The 21,335-nt window shown below is 41.6% G+C and overlaps 2 protein-coding genes across 10 annotated transcripts in view; one reads left to right on the top strand and one right to left on the bottom strand.

Moving 5' to 3' along the window:
• The first annotated feature begins 53 nt into the window (after nucleotides 1–53).
• Nucleotides 54–8,207, top strand: LOC109516162 (calpain-2 catalytic subunit-like). Its single transcript, XM_019870444.1, has 21 exons — nucleotides 54–354; nucleotides 1,305–1,374; nucleotides 1,787–1,905; nucleotides 2,938–3,071; nucleotides 3,162–3,330; nucleotides 3,414–3,497; nucleotides 3,633–3,718; nucleotides 4,053–4,127; nucleotides 4,296–4,453; nucleotides 4,577–4,746; nucleotides 4,837–4,848; nucleotides 4,982–5,193; nucleotides 5,277–5,313; nucleotides 5,408–5,473; nucleotides 5,600–5,657; nucleotides 5,751–5,815; nucleotides 6,007–6,075; nucleotides 6,462–6,540; nucleotides 6,707–6,823; nucleotides 6,944–6,999; nucleotides 7,096–8,207. Exons 1-21 carry the CDS (start codon nucleotides 118–120, stop codon nucleotides 7,117–7,119), a joined length of 2,097 nt encoding a protein of 698 aa, XP_019726003.1. The 5' UTR covers nucleotides 54–117; the 3' UTR covers nucleotides 7,120–8,207.
• Nucleotides 8,208–8,366: 159 nt separating this feature from the next.
• rrbp1a (ribosome binding protein 1a) overlaps nucleotides 8,367–21,335 on the bottom strand; it is a 17,336-nt gene continuing 4,367 nt past the window's right edge. For 6 of the 9 annotated variants that reach the window (XM_019870435.1, XM_019870439.1, XM_019870437.1 and 3 more), the window contains 24 exons: nucleotides 20,906–21,335; nucleotides 19,871–20,025; nucleotides 19,662–19,784; nucleotides 18,365–18,517; nucleotides 18,083–18,201; nucleotides 17,818–17,971; nucleotides 16,639–16,777; nucleotides 16,346–16,527; nucleotides 16,232–16,269; nucleotides 14,928–15,003; nucleotides 14,380–14,414; nucleotides 14,232–14,298; nucleotides 14,064–14,153; nucleotides 13,868–13,957; nucleotides 13,697–13,786; nucleotides 13,464–13,556; nucleotides 13,292–13,342; nucleotides 13,109–13,189; nucleotides 12,946–13,029; nucleotides 11,816–11,893; nucleotides 11,072–11,155; nucleotides 10,044–10,142; nucleotides 8,983–9,126; nucleotides 8,367–8,888 (listed from right to left, as the gene is read on the bottom strand). In XM_019870435.1, coding sequence (XP_019725994.1) covers nucleotides 8,850–8,888; nucleotides 8,983–9,126; nucleotides 10,044–10,142; nucleotides 11,072–11,155; nucleotides 11,816–11,893; nucleotides 12,946–13,029; nucleotides 13,109–13,189; nucleotides 13,292–13,342; nucleotides 13,464–13,556; nucleotides 13,697–13,786; nucleotides 13,868–13,957; nucleotides 14,064–14,153; nucleotides 14,232–14,298; nucleotides 14,380–14,414; nucleotides 14,928–15,003; nucleotides 16,232–16,269; nucleotides 16,346–16,527; nucleotides 16,639–16,777; nucleotides 17,818–17,971; nucleotides 18,083–18,201; nucleotides 18,365–18,517; nucleotides 19,662–19,784; nucleotides 19,871–20,025; nucleotides 20,906–21,335 — 2,694 coding nt within the window. In that variant the 3' untranslated portion in view covers nucleotides 8,367–8,849. The remainder of the gene's footprint in view (nucleotides 8,889–8,982; nucleotides 9,127–10,043; nucleotides 10,143–11,071; nucleotides 11,156–11,815; nucleotides 11,894–12,945; nucleotides 13,030–13,108; nucleotides 13,190–13,291; nucleotides 13,343–13,463; nucleotides 13,557–13,696; nucleotides 13,787–13,867; nucleotides 13,958–14,063; nucleotides 14,154–14,231; nucleotides 14,299–14,379; nucleotides 14,415–14,927; nucleotides 15,004–16,231; nucleotides 16,270–16,345; nucleotides 16,528–16,638; nucleotides 16,778–17,817; nucleotides 17,972–18,082; nucleotides 18,202–18,364; nucleotides 18,518–19,661; nucleotides 19,785–19,870; nucleotides 20,026–20,905) is intronic. The other 3 variants (XM_019870440.1, XM_019870433.1, XM_019870432.1) reach the window with 2 other exon arrangements.

A 21,335-nucleotide genomic window follows, 5' to 3' on the forward strand; every position in this document is an offset into this window, starting at 1 on the left:
CAGAGGCATAACAAACAAGGGCGTGGCCTCAACTGAGTTTCCTCTATTGTGTATAAACACACCTCAGACATCCAGTCACTTAACCAGACAGTAAGGGCACCTGAGAGGATATCGAAAATGTCTGGCGTTGCAGTTAAACTTCAGCACAACCGAGACAAATCACAAGGCATTGGAAAGAACTCTAATGCAGTGCCATACTTAAACCAGAACTACAAGTCTCTGAAGCAAAGCTGCCTGCAGAGAAGACGTCTATTTGAGGATGAAAGCTTTGAGCCACTTCCGGCATCTTTGGGCTTCAATGAACTTGGACCCAGTTCCTACAAAGTTCGAGGCATCAAATGGTTGAGACCAAAGGTGGGTACAGCGGTGTTCACGCAGACATTTGCTTGCAGGTTTGCTGCATTCCTGGGCTTCACAGTTTGTGTTTTTAAGGGTGACACTGTAGCAATTATATGAAGATTTAGTCTTACTATTTAGTCTTTGAGCATGATTAATATTTTTTTTTGGTGGGTGGGGGTTCAAGTACATTTTCTGTCATGATCTCCACTTTTGTTTGGTTTTGTTTATAATAAGTTTAATTTAATGTCTTGTTTTGTTTCTTGTGTGTCCTGTTTTGCTCGTTGTGGATTTTTTGAGTGATGGGTCAAGATGTGCTGAGGCTTCCAAGCATGTCGAGCAATCGAGGATAGAATTTCTGAAGCGTGTATCGATGCATGATTCATTATAGGGAAATGACGGTGTTGATGACGTGTGAAGCCTCGCTGTTTTGTGAAGTGGTTCACGTCTCGGCGCGATTAATGAAATTAGTTTGTTGGAACTTGGCTAATTTCCCATGACAGATACATTTATTCACAGATTAAAAAAAAAAAAAAAAAAGTAAAATGAAAATGAACATACGCCTCATAGTACAGCAGTCCAGGGTTCGAATCCGGGCCTTCCTGCATGAAGTTTGTATGTTCTCCCCGTGGGATTCCTCCGGTTACTCCGGTTTCCTTTCACATGTAAAAAAAAACAAAAACATGCATGATAGGTTAATTAAACACTCTCACAGTTTTCCCTAGGTGTGAGTGTGAATGGTTGTTTCCTGGGCTGGTAACCAGTTCATGGTGTATCCCGGCAACTACCCAAACAAATTCGTGACCTAAGTCTCCATTTAGGTGCATATATATGAACCACCAGGCTTCCTTTTCTGTTGGACAGGTTGTAAATGGGAAAGTAAATTTTACATACTTGGCTAATAAGGGTGATTCTGATGACTTTGTTCTGTTACATGCTTAACAATGAAAACATTCTTTTTTTCTTAGGATATTGTATCCAATCCCAAATTTATTAAGCAAGATGCTACCAGGACTGACATATGTCAGGGAGCACTTGGTAAGACATGCACACACACTCATCCAACATTCCTTCCAAATACTTTGCATGCTTGTAAACCATGGGTTTTCCTATTCTGGTCTCTATAATTAAAACATAAACCTGCTTGAATTAATCTTCAGATTTATTTTTATTTGTTTTAATTAAGCAACACCTTGATCGTAAACGCCTGTGCACTCTTGGGACAAAATACGTTGATCCGGCTTCTTGTCAAGCAACTCTCCATCTATCCCCTGTCTGGAACAAAGCAAATGTGGGTGGGGCTGAATGTTGAGTACTTTAAATAGCAGTTGAAGGACAAGCCCGGGCAGTCACTGTGGCTTACCTTAAACATATGTACTACGTATTTGAATATGAAACATCAGAGACAGCGGAGTCTTCTTGTTATTAAAACAGTCAACTTTGCGGTCAGGTGACTGCTGGCTCCTGGCAGCTATTGCCTCCTTGACACTCAACAAGCAGATTTTGTCCCGCGTTGTACCGCATGACCAAAGTTTTGAAGAGGACTATGCTGGAATCTTTCATTTTGAGGTATACACACACAAACAAACACACACACACACACGCAAACACACACACACACACACACACACACACACACACACACACACACACACACACACACACCCTGCAATTAACCCTTTCGGGGACATCGGTTACTACAGTGGACAGCTGATCATGTTATCAGGTTACAGTTGACCATGATGCATGAAAGGGTTAAATAATGTGTACCACAGAGCTGGATAAAAGAACAGTCAGGTGAGCTTGTTTTTCCACCTCAAAGGACAAGTCCAGAATATGCCCAACTGGTGTGGTATAAGTTGGGCTAGCCCAGAATAAACCCATGAAACTGGAGTAGCCCAAAGAATGCCTTAATTTCACATATCTGACAAAGGAGATAAAACTGGATGAGGCCAGAATAAACAACAACACTGGAGTAAGAAGTGGAATAACCCCAGGGTATTGTTTGTCTAGGCCCCTTAGGCACATAAGTCGATAGGTGACTTGAGCTCGGCTGTTGTGTCGCTGTGACCTTTTTCCTGGCTCTGCATCTTCCTATCGTTCGTGTACCCTTGCACACTTACCAGTTGGATCCAGCTAAGACTTTTGGGTCATACATTGTCACAGGGGCTACGGGGAACTTCTTCCGTATCTGTCACACATAAATTTTTTTTTGTTGAATTTACTCAATTTTATTTCATCAAGTGCCTGCACCAAATAAAATCATCTGGATCCAGATACATGTTTAAGTAGATGTATAGTCTACCTAAAAAATGTATCTGGATCCAGATGATTTTATGAGTAAACTAAACACCATGGGCTCCATGGTTGTGTCTCAGTCTTTCTGGAATCCATTAATTAGTTCAACTGAAAATTTACAGTCTTCTGGCAGTTACTGTTCACATAATATTGCGAGCATTAAAGATAAAATAACTTTTCAGTATGATCGGGACTAGACCAGAACCCCCCAACCCCGCTCCCAAAGGAATTAAAAGAACCAGGCTCGAATATACGTCTTACTTACTGGCAAGCAGCTTTAACCGCTTCCTCTTGCATTTTCAGTTCTGGCAGTTTGGCGACTGGGTAGATGTGGTGGTTGATGACCGCTTGCCCACCAGAGATGGAAAACTGCTGTTTGTCCACTCAGAAGATGGATCTGAGTTTTGGAGTGCCCTGCTGGAGAAAGCCTACGCCAAGTATGACTGACACTTCGGATTGCTCATTTGTGTCCGTGTTACTTTTTGGATTGCTTTACGCCATGATGGTTCTTACTTTTCTTGCTACAGGTTGAATGGATGCTATGAGGCCCTCTCTGGAGGGAGCACCACTGAAGGGTTCGAGGACTTCACTGGAGGCATTGCTGAGAGACATGAACTCTCCAAGCCTGATCCTCACCTCTTTAATATCATCAGGAAGGCCCTGGACAGAGGCTCCCTTCTGGGATGCTCCATTGATGTCAGTTTGAGTTTCCTGCTGCGTTCCTATTTACATTGGTCGCTATCTATCCCTATTGTTGCTGAAGCTTCTGTTCAATCCAGATCACCAGTGCAGCTGACTCTGAAGCCGTCACATATCGCAAGCTGGTGAAGGGTCACGCCTACTCTGTGACAGGAGCTGAGCAGGTAAAGAGTCCGCCCACAAGGATTGGTTACGCTTAAGATATCAGATAGAACTCCAGGTGGTTAAATGGCAAACACACTTGACAAGATGTTCAATTTCCGTATTAAATGGAGTAACGTGCACCTTTTATGTGTCAGGTGAAGTACAGAGGAGGCATGGAAAAGCTGATCAGAATTAGAAATCCATGGGGTGAGGTGGAGTGGAATGGAGACTGGAGTGACAAGTGAGTAGGAAACAGACTGCCTAAAACCTCTACACAATATCACAATTGAACATTAAATCAAATAAAATGATTCTTTTTTCATAAACCATTTGGCAACTATATCAGTTAGGAACCAGGGTTTGAATAGTTTGCGATTTTTCATTCCAGATATTTTGTTTTATAGTTGACTGATTCCTGCATGGGAGTTGCCTGTTGTGTTGATTTTCTTTGACATTAATGTCAAACCTATACTTTGAAATTGAATGGATGCAGAGATTGAGCAAAATTTTGCTGTCCAATGAAAAGCATCAAAATTTCCCCCCCAAAATTGAGAATTTACATGTCATTTTTCTAGGTCCTCTGTGTGGAGATCTGTAAGCGATGATGACCGCCAGAGGTTGACCAACCGCAGAGAAGATGGGGAGTTCTGGTAATCGATCACACATTACAGTCATTGAAATTCCAAGACCTTATAGCTGATTACAGGCATGCTGTTATTGGATCTCAATAGCTTGTGTGGGTGAACTCAAATACTGTTTCTTTCACTGGAATTAGTTGTCACTTTTTTGTGCTCATCTTCTTCCTGCTCTGACGACAGGATGTCATTTTCTGACTTTCTGAGAGAATATTCCCGGCTGGAGATCTGTAACCTCACACCTGATGCCCTAACATCGGAGTATAGGAAGTGGGCGGAGACAGAGTTTGAAGAAACGTGGAGAATCGGAGTTTCTGCCGGTGGCTGCAGAAACTATCCAAGTACATGACATGAGTTATACGATGTAGTTTTTGTTTTGTTTTACAATGTTCCATGAGGTTTTTGGGGGGGTGAAGGGGGAGGGGTTGATGATACTAAAATGCTGTTGTTCTATGCTTGCTTAGATACCTTCTGGACAAATCCTCAGTTTGTCATAAAACTGGATGAGGTGGATGATGACCCCTATGACGGAAAAGACGGCTGCACATTCATTGTGGGTTTGATGCAGAAGGACAAGCGTCGCAGGAGAAAAATGGGGGAGGACATGGAAACTATTGGCTTCCTCATGTATGAGGTGAACAACACGAGAGGTTCAAATCAATTTGACACTACAAATCATTGACCCTCTTCTCTTATAGTGGATTTGTTTTTGTCTTTTTTCCAGTTGCCTAAGGAGGTACGAGCACAAAAAAGCAGCCACTTCACAAATGTGTTTTTCTGAAACACTTGTTGCTACGGTCGTTGAAAATGTTCCATCAGTGTTACATTTTTACACCGCAATGGTGAATTTTCTACACGTCACTTTCCAGTACTGGGGCGCCAAGCAAGTGCACCTGAAAAAAAATTTCTTCTTGGCTAACCGCTCAGCTGCGCGCTCTGAGACCTTCATCAATCTCCGAGAGGTGTGCAGCCGTCACCATCTACCCCCCGGGGAATACCTCATCGTTCCCTCCACCTTTGAGCCCAACAAGAACGGAGACTTTTACATAAGGATGTTCTCTGAGAAACCGGCGAACTTTCAGTATGTATAATTAAGGCGCAATTTTTAGTCCCTAAATGAATGATCACAGAAAAAGTCACGCGGTGACCTTTGCCTTTCTTTAGGGAGATTGACGATCCAGTTGACTGCCATGTTGAACAGGTAAAATCATTTCACTGCCATAGTTTGGCTCAGAATGCCAAAGATCGAAATCATGACATTTCTACTGTCAATATTTACTAACGGTCATCCTTAGATTGACATCGATGAAAGCGATATTGATGACAGATTCAAGAGACTGTTTGGACAGCTGGCCGGACATGTGAGTCATCAGTATTTTAATGTTTCAACTCGAAGTACTTTTTAGAATAGTTTTTTTTTTCCCTCTTTCTCGTGGATAAATCAAAGCATACGCATCGAAGTGTAAACATTCCAATCCGACTCTTAGGATGTGGAGATTTCTGCCTTTGAGCTGCAGAGAATCCTCAACAAAGTGGTGGGAAAGCGTAAGAGAAAAGAATCATTTGTTTCCAAACGGATTCTATAAACAGAGTTACCACCGCCTGACACCAAGAACTTGATTGCTGTTCCATTTACAGGCGGAGACATCAAAACTGACGGGTTCAGCCTGACTACGTGCCGCAACATGATCAATCTGCTTGATGTATCCTTTGGATTTAGCCGTGTTTCCAACAAGTTGGATGCTAACTAATTCCCGATCTGGCTTGTTTCCATCGCTTAGGTGGGATGGTACCAGAGCTCCCAGCAGCACATGATTTTCAGTTTGTCTTGTCATCATTAGTTTGCATTGAAGAAATTACTCTGTGTAGATTAACTTTAACAATCTCTTCAAAGAAAGATGGAAGCGGCAAACTAGGACTGGTGGAGTTTAAGATTCTGTGGACCAAGATCGAAAAGTTTTTGGTAACCTCCCCTTATTATTTTTTTGTTAGTGTGTTATGTCCATTTACAGAACACAGCATTATATACACCTCTAATAAATATTTTGCCTTTCCAGAAAGAGTTAATGCTCAGTTTGGACTGAGATGTATAATGACACTGCATTGTAATTAGAAGTGTTCATGAGATAGAAATTCTGTGTAATGCAGTCCTGTTCTACACTAACAACTATTTCCACACTATAAAACAGTTAAAATATCTTGCAGGGGCAGTTAAAATGAAATATTTGATCTTGTATTGGATCTCATTCAATTTTGTTATATAATGTGGTGGTTAGAGATCTGACATATTTACCGGTAGTTAGAATGGTGGTTGCTTGCAGTTAACAAGCTGTTTGGTTCTACCATTAGGACATTTACCGGGAAAAAGATGTCGACAATAGCGGATGCATGAGCTCTGCTGAAATGCGGTCAGCAGTGGAAGTCGCTGGTGAGTCCATTTTAAATAATGTAGGATCATGTTTTGACAACAATATAAATTACCAGTCAATCTAATGTACAAGACTTCACATAGACTCCGTTTAAGCATGTGTGGTTTGTGGCAGGTGGAGTTTTTTTTTAACTTTTATTTTAAATCCGATGTTGCACTTTTGCAGGTTTCTCACTCAACAACGCCTTGCACCAGATCATTGTTGCTCGCTACAGGGAACCAAGCTACACCATAGACTTTGACAACTTTGTGTGCTGCCTGATCCGCTTAGAGTCGCTTTTCAGTGAGTCTGGCCTCTCAACATTTTTGTCTAAAATGTTACAGTATAAATATGCAGTAAATTTGCATCAATATCCAAGCACATTTTTAAAAACAATTCAATGCAACTTTCCTTTCCCAACAGACGCATTCAAATCCATAGACAACGGTTCGGGTGTGATAGAATTGAATTACTTTCAGGTATGAGGCTCTCGGGGATGGTGGGATCAAAATATGAAGATATATTTGACAATAACATTTTTTGTGCTTGTGTTCTTTGCTTGTTTTTCTTCCCAGTGGCTGGAATTATCCATGTTATAGAGGAGCTGCTCAGACTGTATATTAAAAAAAAAAAAAAAAAAAAAAAAAAAAAAGAATGAAAAGAACCACCACCACCAGCAGCAGCTCTTAAAGTGGGAGTTTGCAGTTTTAAAACCACTAGCAAAACTTGAATGTAGCCTTACTTCATAGCCTTATGCATCCAGGTTATTTTTCGATGTCTGTGTCACAAGCGCAATTCTCACACATGCCCGTTCATCATGGCATGCACTGATGAAAATGCAGTTCTGATCGACAAAATGGCCGCGTTCATACTAAGCGAACATTAGCACTGTAAATAAGCCAACGTTAACCACGGCTGCTACATTGGTAGCAATACTTATTCATATTCATTATTAGAATTAGAACATTTAATGTTGTCCTTTTGAAAGTGTATTGTTAGGAATGTAAAATTAATTACAAATCAAAAACGGGTTAAAGATTACCTGTCCAACAGCAACGTTGCTAATTTGGCGCTTCTTCTGAATCCTGCCTGAGGTTCCTTGAGGACCCTTGTTTTGGCTCGTCTCATCCGTACTTGTTAGAAAATAACGGATTGGCCTTTTTTTTCCTTTTCTAATTTCTCAGAGGTGGATATTTCACCATAGTTTCAGCAAAGCTCTTAAAGCCCCAGCTAATAGACCAGAATGAGGCTGCGGGGGTGTGCCGGAGAGTAGCAATAAACGTGGCGCAAGTGGACATCAAATGATTGACACTTCGTCCTGTAGGTCACGACCTCTGTCTCACGTTGGTGTAGTTGTTTCAGATCAAATAGGTATAAGATGGGGTCAGATAGTGATTATTATTATTATCATTTTTTTCTACAGATCACTTTTTACTAAAACACTACTGTCCGGCCGAAACTGACAGTTTTAACAAATATAACTGAAAGGTTGAAACAAATATGGCAAGGATTTTTTTTTAAACTGCAGACTACGCCTTTTAATGAATATTTGGTTTGTTTTTGAATGCATTATCCTTTGGATATGGTGTGTGACTTAATTTGAGAGAACATTATTAGTTACTCTACAAAGTACGCAATGTACCACAAATATGATTCTGTTTATTCAATAAAGATATTTTGAGAGGTTCATGTCATGTTTAAGACTCAGTTTAACATTGCATATTTGAATTTTGTCTTTAAATTCATACGTTTTCAAATATTTTGTGCAAATATTACTACCCTAGTTGGGGGGAAAATTGTTAGAATATTCATGTTGCTTCAGCAGTCAGAACAATCACACAGACTATCAGTTACATAGTTACACTGTAGTTTATTCATCCATACAAATTCAACTTAATTAAGTTGGTGGCCCGCTCTGGAGAGAAGCAGGCCCAAAGCACTTGTAACTGAAGTATTACCATCAGTAAAGCACATAAAGAAAAAAAAAACCCAAACATACAAAGTAATTGCACAGGTAGATGTACGTTTAACGTACACTCGGTTTCCCTTTTAACACTGAACCATGGGCAAATATTTGGACTAAAAGGCAGGAGTACACATCTCCTGATATAGTCAGAACTGTTGATGCAATGTGGGTTTTCAGTCAAGATTGCAGCATGATTGCCTCCTATAGTAATATAATGCTAATATCAAATAATTTGATTACTGGCATTATTAAAAAAAAAAAAAAAAAAAAAAACTACAGTACAATAAAGAAATTGTTTTGGAATGCATAACTATGGTATTCATAAGGCATATTTGGTTTGATATCCATACACTGATCTTCCTCTCAGACGGATGTTCCTTCCTTTAATTCCACGTATTCACCCTTGACAAGAGAAAGGGGCAAAATTGAGTCACACTAAGCGAAGCATCATTGCATGTGCCGTATGCAAGTGTGCGCGTCCCCCGTGTGAGCTTACCTTGCCGTCTAGGTGTCCCTGTAGTGTTACAACCGTCTCTCGCTCTTTACTCAGCTGCTCCTGTGAGGCTTTGAGAAGTTGCTGGAGCTTGGTGGCCGCCTGTCCCAGGTCTTTGGACAACTTCTTCTCCTTCTCCAGACGTTCCTATCACAACAGTAGAGGCAAATCACTGCTATAGCAGAAACTCAAAAGTCAAATGCTCCCAAGGTTGTACAATTTTGAATTCTATCCAAAGCACAAGTGCTTCTAAAATCACACACAACTTTCGAGCTTGAATCTCGAGTCGGGGATCGCTGCATCGTGTTTTAATTTTTTTTCAGCTTTTTTGCCACACCAAGATGACATGCACAAGTGGTCAGCATATCATATAATTTCATACATATAACACAGACTCGGAATGATTTACGTTCTGTATGTGGTTCCCGTTCTAGTGTATATTTCAGAATGTTCAACTGAAAGTTGTCGTTGAGGTCTATTGCGCACTTCAGTCAAATCCTCCTTTCCTCACGGGAAACAGTTGGGAAACGGAGGTCATTTTAAATCTTAAAAATGGTGCACTGCTGCCTTCTGCTGGCTAGTTTGGCCCATGATCACTCTTCAGGGAGAGCAGCGTCAGACCTTTCCTTCTGGACCCTCCCAATGGTGGTGGTGGTGGTGGGGGGGGGGGGGACGTTTCTAAGGAACACTTTCATGTATTCTTGACATTTAATGAGGTAAAATGTGGGCAAAGCGAATCGCAGTATGTTTCACTCAAGTTGAACTGACAGGCCAGAATGAAAAAGATGAGTCTTTCAAGAGGTGTAACATGATGCGGGGCAAAATTCATAGCACTGGCAAATACACAGGGCGTTCTCCCTGCTCACAAATAATATATATTTTTTCCCCAGTTATTATGTTTCACAGTATCATTCCTCTGGTTACTCAATTTGGTCAAAACTCAAAAATAAACAAACAAAAAAAAGGATCCTACAGCCAACTCTTGTAAAACATGTCAGATGCTGCAGAGAAAGTCAAATGAAGTATCCCCATCACATTGTTGGAAACTGGATTATGACCCCCACCTTGAGCTGAGCAACAGCTTCTGAGTCACCTTGTTGCGACTCTGCTGAATCCTTCAGAAGATCCAGTTGAGCCTGAAGTTCTGTGATGGTTGCTTGGGCCTACAAACACACATAAATTAGCAAAATGGGCTGCCCCAAAAGTAATTCTCCTGGCTTAAAAATAAATAAATAAATAAAAAAATAAAAGAAAAGGAGCTCATTCCCAAATACTTTTGTTCCCTCCATTTCGCATGTCCAACTATGGATAATTTCCCAAATAATTTCTTTCACAAAGTGATACAATTTGCTTGTACTTTACTTGTGAGTTATTTTGATGCAAAATATGAACAAAAAATTCTGAACAAAATATTGAAAATAACTTAAGAACCACTCTATTAATTCCTTTGGACACTGAGCCAGCTCTGAGTGTCATAAAGCTGCTTTTAAATAAGTTAGGCATTTGATAAAAGCCTGTTTTGTCAAAAATCTTTTGTTGTAATGCTTCAATTTTTTTATTGTGATGAAGGCCTTTGAAAAAGAGTTTGACAAGATGTGATGATTTAACAAAAGAGTTTTGTCTCGTAGGGTTGGTCAGCCTGAGTGCAGACGATTATGGACAACTTGTACTGGTGATCAGTCATACCATTTAAATCAATTAAAGCACAGGAAATTAGTGCTTGAACATGATTTTGGGGTGGTGTTGATCGTGTTCTGCTGATGTCAGTGGACAACAGGATACGATACCAAGAGCCAAAAGGTGTAATGCCAGTCTGAATAATGCAATGTTTGGAAAATTAAGCGACAAGTTGTTTGGCTTTTCTGAAAAGCCATGATTTTGGAAACACAAGGCTAGCGATAGCGAGAATGTGTTTCTTTCTTAGCACAACTTCTTCAAAACATCTTCCATAATTTGTCATATTGGGAGAAGCTACAAACTGAATCATAATCTATTTTTTTTTTTTTTTTAATTGTACCAATCCACAATGAGACAAGCAAGGACATCTGTATAAAAGAAGAAAAATGTGGGATAAACCAACACTGGCTTCTACCTGCTGAAACTCTTCTGACAGATTCTGTCTTGCAGCTGTCTCCCCTTGCAGCTTCTCAGTTGTCTGATTCAACTCTGACAAAACCTGGTGACACACGGAGACCTTTAATATAAGTGTGTGTGTGTGTGTGTGTGTGTGTGTGTGTGTGTGTGTGTGTGTGTGTGTGTCAGCAAACATTCTTGTGCGAAACTAGCGCCACACACCCGTACACAAAAACTGCTCAACCTGTAAGTGGTCTTTCGGCGAAGGGCTTTAGTCAAACAATGCTCTCCTCACGGTCATCTTAACAAACAAGTGGATCGGAAGCTTGCATGCCATAAAAGAGGCGAGTGGTTAGTGGTGAGCGCACATTAACACTAACTGCCAAGTGTTAGCATAAAGACTTGGGAGTGTCAGAGCAGTACTGGACAGAAACTCTAAACCCAATCTTTTTAACAGTAGTGTATACAGACTATTGTTCAAATGTTTGCAAGTCAATTAGAAATGTTCAAATTTTTTAAAAGAAAAGCACTGTTAAAACACCACAAATGAATGTCTACAGTAGATTATATCCTATTCATTTAATGTTACCTGCTTTTCTTTCAAAAATACGGACATTCCTAAGTGATTTCAAACGGTCAAATGGTAGTGTTATTTATTTTTTAACGATTAGCCTGAATCAAAAGCATTGTTTGGGGGAGTTACTGTCCTGTACGCTCTGACAAGCAGTGACCCAAGGGTGCCCTGTGACGGCTGCACCCTGACCTGGCTAGGTTGAGCCTCTGTGGGGCCGTTCTGTTCTCGCCGGCCGCTCAACGCGACTTGGCTCAGCTGCTCTCTGACCTGAAATGGGAAGTTGTTGCTTGTCACACACACAACGCACTCAGTTCACTGTACATAACATTCTACTGTGACACCCCGTCTCTTGGACATCAGTGACATTTCGGCAATCGCTCGTTCACATTCGGGAGGCCTTTTCGAGAAGGGTGGGTTCATCGTTGACATTTCTGGCTCTCTTTGTCTATGCAGATGCTTTTTACTGGGCAATGTTTGGTTTGCTGTTAAAAACCCCTTTTACACAGAGACCCCCCCCCCCAAAAAAAAAACCCCACTATGGCAGCATCAACTCAGCTTGTACCTTTTGTACAGAACCCGGCGAAACAGCATTTCTGTCGTGTTTTCACACAGGATCCAGCAATCAGATAATTACTGGACGTGCCCGACATCAAAATTCAGGGATTTCTCACATACACTTATTGACTACTTCTATAAAGACAAACAATTCCAATCAAACAAGTTACATGTGGGAACTTACTCCTGAGAGCAATTTAAACCTGTGTTGCAACATGAGTGAACATTGTCAGGTCAAACAATCAACTGTATGTAAACTTTGGATCAGGCCCATTTAGGTGATTTCAGTCATCATTATGATTTAAAAATGGCACACACAATGACGTGATGATAAATGGCTACACCTGACCACGATCCCTCAATAAAAACATTTTCCTGCAAGATCAGTCATGTTTTCTCAAAGGTGACAATATCTTGCAAATTCTGCCAAGGTATGTTATGAAGACAACCCGGACATTTTGGTCAGATTTTTCTCATGTAAAATATCTGCCTTGGCTCAATAAAGCTTGGGAAACAACTCAGTTATAGTTCCATCTCTGGAGGAAGATAACATTGGGAAAATTGTGGGAAAAGGGCTAAAAATGACAGCATAATGCCAAATGAACGAGGATCAAATTTGTCACGCAAAACCTTCTGCATGTCTATTTTCTGCTTTTATTCGCACCAGGGAAATAAATTATTTCAAATATGAGCACACCCTAAATGAACAAGTATGATTCCAAGCGGTAAAGTTGGGGTCGAGAATGGGAAAAAGAAAAAAAAACCTGAGCAAGCTCCTCCTTGTGCGCCTGGACCTCCTTGTGGGCCAAGTCCAGCTGGTTCTGACTGCCAGACAGCTGCAATCTTAGCTGAACACAGACCCGCAGAACACATTGTGTCATGCAACGTATGGAGACGTTTTACTCGAGAAGCTTTCTGAAACGCTACCTGTTCCATCTCCTCGGCGAGGCAATGGTTATCTGACTGCTTCTCCAGCTGTGCCTCCAGAAGCATCATCTGCTCTTTCAACTGCAACACACAAGCAGTTTCCCAGAGAAGGAAGTTTACACATTGTTTTTATTCTTAAAATGGACGTTTGTGCCGGCAGAGGGATAGGTGGGACTAACCAACCTGCTTTATACTTTGCTTTTCTGACTCTAGCTTGTGTACTTCCTCCAAAGCCTGGTAACAAATGTGATACAATTTGTTAGAGAAAAAGCAAAGATGGTTCAAGTGTTGCGGCTGTTTAAAAAAAAAAAAAAAAAAAAAAAAAAAGTATTTCAGATGGGTAAATATTATTTACTGCTTTCAGTTGCTCCTCAGAGCTCATCATTTTCGACTTCCACACTAACTCCTCCTCCTCCACACTCTTCTGCAGATGTTTCAGCATTCCTTCCTGCAGTGGAAGAGCAAAAATGAGACAAATAACTGTCAATATAAATATACCCTGAAACGACGACAAACTCAGCCAACGCGCTCGTGTCATTTTTCAGGCATTTTTAACTGTTTGTATATCAACTACAATCATTCCTTTACCGTTTCAGCTAAAACCGTCCTGTACTGCTCACATTCTGCTTGCATGGTAGAGTGGTTCTCCTCAGCCTCCTTCAACTTTTCAAGCAACTCCTGAAACAAATTCATTTTGTCACATATGCAATCATGTGTACCGTAATCAGTATGTGAGACAGTGAAAAGATTGTGGCTTACAGGTGATTCTTGACTCCTGGACTGGGATTGTTGGCTCTGCTGTCTAAGAACATCCTGAGCTTTCATCGTAAAACCCTGCAACCAATTTGGCTGAAGGTGCACAGAAAAAGCAGGCGTAAGCAGGCTTTTAGAAGCAACATTATAATCTGAATTCTAAACAAATTCGGTAAAAGGATTTAAGAGGCAGCTTCCAGACCTGTTGTGTTTCTAGGGGTATAAGAGGGAAGAGTTTTTGGAGAGATTCTTTGGCTTCACTTTGAAAATCTTTTAACTGGATCATTGCAGCCTGAAAATGGATTACAGCATCAGCACAGTGAGAGGAATGCAGCGTGTACTCAATGAGAAGTGTTCCAGACATGCTCACTTCATTTTGTTTCCACTCCTTCAGCTGCTCTTGCAGGGACGTGACGAGGGCTTCCTTCTCTGTCAGACTAAACACAACCATGAATTTAAATCTTCGACCAAAAAAATAGGATGCAGATGTATTTATTTTTTTGGACGCTGCCATTTACCTGCTCTTTATTTGTTCAGCAGAGACATCTGATTGCTGTAATAAAAAGGGTGTGACATTAGCCAAATGGGCCATTTGTTATTCTGCATGGAGGTAGTGAAGTGTACTCACTCTAGTGTCCTTTACTTGTACCATCTCTTTGCGTATAATGATTGCAATGTCTGATCACAATCTAAAATTTTGTGGCCGTTATACTCTCTGCTTCTGGAGGTGTGACTGGCGGAGGCGCCACTACCCCTTCAACATTTATCTACTTGTTATTGACGGCGGTGAGGCTGGGAAAGGTGCTGCTGGTAGCGGACCGGTATCGTTGCTGCTGCTGCTGTCATCATGCGAATATTAATATTACTGCTGTCTATACTGTTGCTGTGTCCACTGCTGTCTTGGGTCCTCACTGCCGCTATCCTGCTCTTCTCTCTCCATCACAATTCAACTAACCAAGGCAGACTGTTGACTCCTACAGCCTGGGTTCTGTTTGACATATCTTGCATAGAGGGAATTTCTCATTGCCTCCATTCACCGAGTACGTGCTCATGTGGGGGCACTTACCGCTGCCTCCTTCTTTATCTGAAATTGCTTCAGTTCCTCCTGTAGAGTGCTCAACTGGTCATCCCTCTCCTGCAGGCTGCATAGGGCATGTACAGTTCGATTCAGAGGTGTTTGGACAATGTTAAACATTGATTTTTAATTGTACGGTATACAAATCTTTGGGTCTCTGGAGTGCCTGCACACCTATTAAGTGTGAAATTACACAACCGAGTGAACGCGAGTCAACGCGAGCCATTCTGCACTTGTCTTAAATGAGCCAGTAGTGGCATTGTGCAGGAGCCATTCATTTGCAGTCTGGACCCAGCAGGGTGGCAGAGTCTCCAGAAGTCTACAATAACAACACAGCAATTTTGTTGCTCCTCACTTTTTTTTCTTTTCTTCTAACTGTCGCACAGAGGGGACGGAAAAGTTGGTAGTGACGCAAGTGGCAAGTTGGTACACTAGTGAGTCGGCTCACTTAGGATGGGTAGACACAAAAGGATTTTTCGAATCTTAAAAGACGTTTCATCAAACGACATTGGGTCTGATGCCTACCCCCTGAAGATAGCTGGGACAGGCTCAAGCACACCTGCCACCCGAGTAAGAGTTTCTGAAATCGGGGAGAATATTACTATGTTTTATTTACTAGCGCTTTCTTTTTCATCAGTCAAGCATCTTCTACTGCTACATTCACGTCACAGTTTCCAGAATTAACTAACTCAGGAGAAATTGGTTCCCTAAACCAACACAGAAAGATTTTTGGTCATCAATATTGGAGGCGTTCACTATTTAACACTGTCTGCCCCGACTGGTTTTGGACCCCATTACTGTATTAGGACAAATCCATCTTAACACACCTCATACTGAAGAATAATTTTACAATACCATCTTATAAGACATAAGCTTGTCAGGTGTTTGACGTCCTTGGTCGGAAAGTGCAAAATAGGGACAAAAACAGCTTGATTGTCATGATGCGAGTACCCGGCCAAGTTGCATCGCCCCAGCTTGATCATGGTAATGAAAACTATACTACGTAATATCAGACACTTGAAACAGAGTATGACAGGCAAATATCACCATCATTCTTCATCTTTTGCATATTCTTTTAACAAGGAGTGTCAGAGACCATTTATTAAGTCACCTGTAAACTATTTTGAACTGTGAAAAAAGTGCACCTTTAAAGCTGAAAATATAATCTTTAGTCACATATTGACTGTTTAGTTGAGCGCTATTATGGTGGTGTTTAAAAGTCAAAAACAACCAAACTCTGCATTTGTCAAAATAGTTCAGGGTCTAATTAAACACTGAGAAAAATAAACATGTACCTGAGTTTTAATTGCTGCAGTTCCTCAGCATTTACCTGCTGAGTAAAAATGCAATGCTTAGTGAATCGGTGGTCAATAATCAGGAAAGCTGAAATCGACAAAACAAAACCTCACCTGTTGAGGAGCCTGTTCGTTTTTACTCTGACTGGCCTCCAACAAAGAGGTGATGGATGCCAACTGTTGCACGAGCTGTTGTTTCTCAACCTGTGTTCCTTCCAGCTGAGCAGTGAGAGCATTAACCTGAGCAGCGCGCTCCTTGACCTGAGCTTCAAGATTTCCCATTCGCATCTGAAAGTCTACAAGGACGATCAGAATTGTCAGTACAGGCCATTCAAATGGCAATTATGTTTTATGATGCACACATAGTTTAAAAAAAAAGTGCTGTGCTTATTTGATTCTTTCTTGACCTGAGAGTGTGCTGGTGTCCTGCTGGGCCTTCTTCAAAGAATCCTGCAGGTTGTTTTTTGCAGTTTGTGTAGTTCTCAGCTCCTCACAGACCTCCTCCAATTTCCTCTGCAACCCTTGCTGGCTCTCTACGTGGTTGGCCTGACATTGTCAAAAACAATTTACACAGGTCAAACAGCAGGAGGGAGAAAAGACTAAGTATGTGATCCTTCTGGAAGTCAAACTCCAAGCACACAAGGGATGTAAAGATGAAATTAAAGAACACAGTACTGTGCTGCAAATGCATTCATTGAAATTGATGAGGCGCATTTCATTTATGTTTTTTTTTGTTGTTACCCGTGTACTAGATCTTGCTTGTTAACATTTCAAGATGTTCCTTTATAAACCTTAAAACCAAAATGTTAACTTTCTTGCATTTCCCTCCAATTTCAATTGAACAAAATTTCATACATTTAAGGCAAAAGTCAATCCGAACATTTTCTTTTAGGAATATGTTCTATGCGGCCCAGCTAGTCTAAACACAACATTCTGATTAATATTGTATGTATTTATGTATGTATGTATGTATGTGGAATGAATTAAGCAGTAAAATCCACCCGTTTTTGTCCATCTCAGAGGGCGGACATTTTGCCACTTGCCGTCGACTGAAAATTACATCACAGTTGCTCGGGTAAGGTAACGACCAATAATTGCTCAGCTTCAGAAAACACGTGAGATCCACAGATGCATTGTCATTTACTAGTACATCAATTACATTGTACATTTAATTCAGGTTTAAAGACCTAAAACTGGAATAGATTCAGTTAATGATTAAAGAAACTAAACATCTGACTGCCAGGAAGTGCTGACTCATTTGCTCCACATACTATAAACCGAAGCTGATAGCAGACCAGAAGTGGCAAATAAGAGAGGACAGGAGAACTCAAGATACAAATTTTTGTGGCAAAGTAACCTGTCACTGCATTCTATTTGTGTGTGTGTGTGTGTGTGTTCCTTGAGGTACACCTATGATAATGAAGAAGGACACTTGGACAAATTCTAGTATTTGTGTGCTTGCATACCAACCCAGTCGGTGGTGTCAGAGTAATTAACTTCCCATATTAGGCAAAGTTTAGGCTAGTAATCTGCCAATACATCTTACCAAATGTTGAAAAAAGAAATTAAACCGCTAATGATCTAACCTGCAGCAAAGAGAGCTGCTTCTCCGTGGCAGACACCTTAGCCTCCAACCCTTTCCTCACGTGTTCATCAGCATGCAAAATTTCAGTCTTCTCCCCAACTTCCTTGGTTAGCTTTGCACATTCCTGACGCAGTTTGGCTAGCTCCGCATTTTGTCTGGGGACAGAACAAAGTAAGAGAAAAGCATTTTCAGACCAAACACATTTTTAAAAAAGGGAAGATCTGTTGATAATGCATTCAATGTGAACCTGACTTAAAAACGCTTACTTGCTCTCAGCTTGACTGGTAGCTTGGTTGAGAGCATCACGGAGAATAGAGTTCTCCTGCTGGAGACGGGCCAGCTGGGCATTGGGACCCTTTTCTATCTGGTCTTGCAGACTGACAATCTAACAGGGAGAGAGTCACATTTTTATTTTTAATGAGTCATGTTAGAAACTCTATTGTGTGGCACTGGATCATATATCAAAACTTCACAGCAGAATATTTAAATTTGAACTGCAGGCTAAAATGTACCAATCCTGACTCTAAATTGGAGGAATATCACAATACCTTTGCATTGAGCTTCTGGGTTTGTGCCACATGGTCCTGGTAGCTGGCCTGCATGCGAGCTTGTAAAGCAATCATTTCCTGCTCCCGCTTGCTTAGCTGGGAGCTCAGCCTAGTCTCGACACTGGCCACTTTGGACTTCTCGGCAGCCAGCTCCTGTGAGCACAGAAAGAGTTGCAAGCACTGTCAGGTGTCGAAAGGAGCACAGGGTCCGACAGCATTCCTTCGATTTTCGAATCATCTCCATCGGGGTTGTGTGGTGACGACTGTGATTTGGTTCTGATAATGGACAAACACTTTCTAAGCAAATTGCAATGAATTCAATGAATAGGCGTTTTACACTATAACAGCCCAGGTTTTTAACAGTGAAGCAAAATGTACATAAAATTCAAGAAGAAGAAAGGAATTTTAAAGTGCATATGACAGACATCCAGGGATGTTGCTAAATTTAAATAAAGATTATATGCAATTTTATCTGAGGTCAACTACGGTGAGATTTTGGAGTATGCATGACCTTTCCTCTTGTGTCACCTCGAGGGAAAAATAATGACTTCCGCAATTTCTCACGTAATACCATATTTTCATGACCCTAGGGCGCACTCGCAAGTCATAAATTTTCTCCAAAATGGACGGGGCATCTTGTGTATGCACAGAGTTCCAAAATCTGCGAATGCTTTTGTGTGACTTTGATGAGGGGTCCGCTTGACTGACTGATGTTGTGCCAACACCCTTGTTATAGAGAGGAAAGGCTGAGGACTGCATGCGGACGTTGTAGTGGGAAAGGTGGGCATGAAAGAGGACGCGAAAGGCATGGCCCCAGTAGGTGAATATAGTACATAGTACGTACACTGTGTAAAAAAACATCCCCAAAAATACAAAGAGACACCTACGAAGAAATACGCTTCTGAAGCACAGTTTAAACTGGAAGCTATCAGTTACGCAGAGGACCATGGGAATCGAGCAGTAGCGAGACAATTCATGATCAACTAATCCATGGTACTGGGTGATTTTGTTTTTGAAACAGTGCCATCGATCCATCTGGGTAAGGACGACCATGGCACAGCAACATCCGGCGGATTACAAGGAAAAGCTGGCCATTTTCGGCTCCTACTGCAGTAAAAAGTGTCATGCTCTGGGTTGCATTAAATAAAGGCGCTTTCTTGGAGATTTCAATCCTTTATTCTGCCGCTCTGCCGGCCTCAGTTGGCTTCCATTATTGACTGTTCTCTCAACCAATCCCGCATTCCTAGTTTAACCACGAGGGCTACAGAAAAAGATGAGGGACAAGAGATGCTCTAACCTTAGTGAGATCTCTCAGTCGGTTCTTTGCTGCAGAGGAGTCTTCTTGTTGAGCCCCCAACTGTTTTTGTTTCTCCTCCAATTGTTTCTTCAGGATGGCCATTGGGTCTCCTTTCTGAGTGGCCTGCAAATGCAAAGGAAGCAGACTAAGACTTGCATTCCTCGGTGCAAGCTACGCAAACACCAACTACACAATGTCTCATTCCGTACCATGTGCCAGGTGTCCTGAATGATGCCAGCTTTCTCAGACAACATGTCAATGAGCTTGTGAGCTTCTCCCTCACTGAACACCATGTTGCCGATCGTGGAAACCAAAGTCTTGTAGGGTAGATATAGCGGAGTGTCAGCTGAATCCACGGCTTCCACTGTTCAGACAAAGTAATAAAGTGGTAGAAATGAAATGGCAGAAATAATGTTCACGGCCGTACTTGGGAGTTCAAATGAATCTTCAGATTGTCTTAAATCGGTGCTACTTTGGTTCAAGGTGAAATGGTAGCACCGGGCAAAGACAACTTGAGAATTGCACTCATGAAGGGCAAACGGGGCAACCATGTTTAAACAAGCTTGTCATGCTCTCTGCTCTCCACAGAAGCAACTCAGCACTACTGCTGGCAGCACTTCCCCATAGCAAGAGCACCAGCTGCACTGACAGAGCATTACCTTTAAGAAGTAAACAAATCTCTTTTTTCCATCAATGGACACTACCAGCTTCTTGTTTACTTTGAAACTTAGCTTGTAGCAGACATGTGGGATGTCATGCACGTTTTGAGTGTGACGTCTCTGACCCACTGGTAAAAGAACTAAGTGATTCTCTCCTCTTTCATCTAGAATACTTAAAACAACAAGACGTATGCAGGAATAGTGGTAACTACTGCATGACTTTCCATATCTTATGTTATGTGTTGTTATATTACGTATTTTGTTATTTTATGTTAACTATTCTTGAAAATGCTTTGTTACAGCTGCAGCTGTTATGAAAGCGCGATATAATTAAATATATATTGTATTGTATAACCCTTTGCCTTTCAAAGGTGATGGCACGCAAACAACAAACTATATAGATGTCAAATTTAAACTGTCTCGCAGACTCCTTTTGACCAATATTAGGCATAAAACACAAACATGTAATGGCATAGGACCTTTAAGTAATTGGCTAGCAGCAGCTATGGTCAAATATACTGGTAGTTTGCTACGAGTGATGTTTAAAACAGGATGGTAAACAGAAATGCTTGTCCTCAGACTTACCACTCTCAGATTTTTTCTTGGAGGCCTTCTTCTTGGGCTCCTGGGCTTTTGGTGCACTAGAACCCACTGGGGGTACAGCCATGACGGGAACATCTTTAGTGACAGCTTCAAGAAGTGGGGCAGACTTGGTGGGTACTGCTGAGGTTTTGGTTGGAGCGGCAGCAGACTTGGATGTGGCTGAGGCAGACTTGCCCGAGGAAGGGGCAACTTTGGTAGAGGCGGGAGTGGATTTGCTTGAGGTGGGGGTGGCGGGCTTGTCTTTGGCTGGGGCGGGCTTGTCCTTGGCGGGCTTGTCCTTGGCCGGGGCGGTCTTGTCCTTGGCGGACTTGTCCGTGGCGGTCTTGTCCTTGGCAGACTTGTCCGTGGCCGGGGCGGTCTTGTCCTTGGCAGACTTGTCCGTGGCCGGGGCGGTCTTGTCCTTGGCAGACTT

This window comes from Hippocampus comes, unplaced genomic scaffold (genome assembly GCF_001891065.2).
Source record: "Hippocampus comes isolate QL1 unplaced genomic scaffold, H_comes_QL1_v1.1 scaffold76, whole genome shotgun sequence".
NCBI classification, from domain to species: domain Eukaryota; kingdom Metazoa; phylum Chordata; class Actinopteri; order Syngnathiformes; family Syngnathidae; genus Hippocampus; species Hippocampus comes.

What these genes read in the sequence shown, in the direction of transcription:
- LOC109516162 (XM_019870444.1), top strand. Translation starts at nt 118, where the DNA reads ATGTCTGGCGTTGCAGTTAAACTTCAGCACAACCGAGACAAATCACAA. An exon ending in CTGGAGAAAGCCTACGCCAA is followed by an intron (nt 3,072 to 3,161) that starts GTATGACTGACA and finishes TTCTTGCTACAG; the next exon opens with GTTGAATGGATGCTATGAGG. An exon ending in CCGCTTAGAGTCGCTTTTCA is followed by an intron (nt 6,824 to 6,943) that starts GTGAGTCTGGCC and finishes CTTTCCCAACAG; the next exon opens with ACGCATTCAAATCCATAGAC.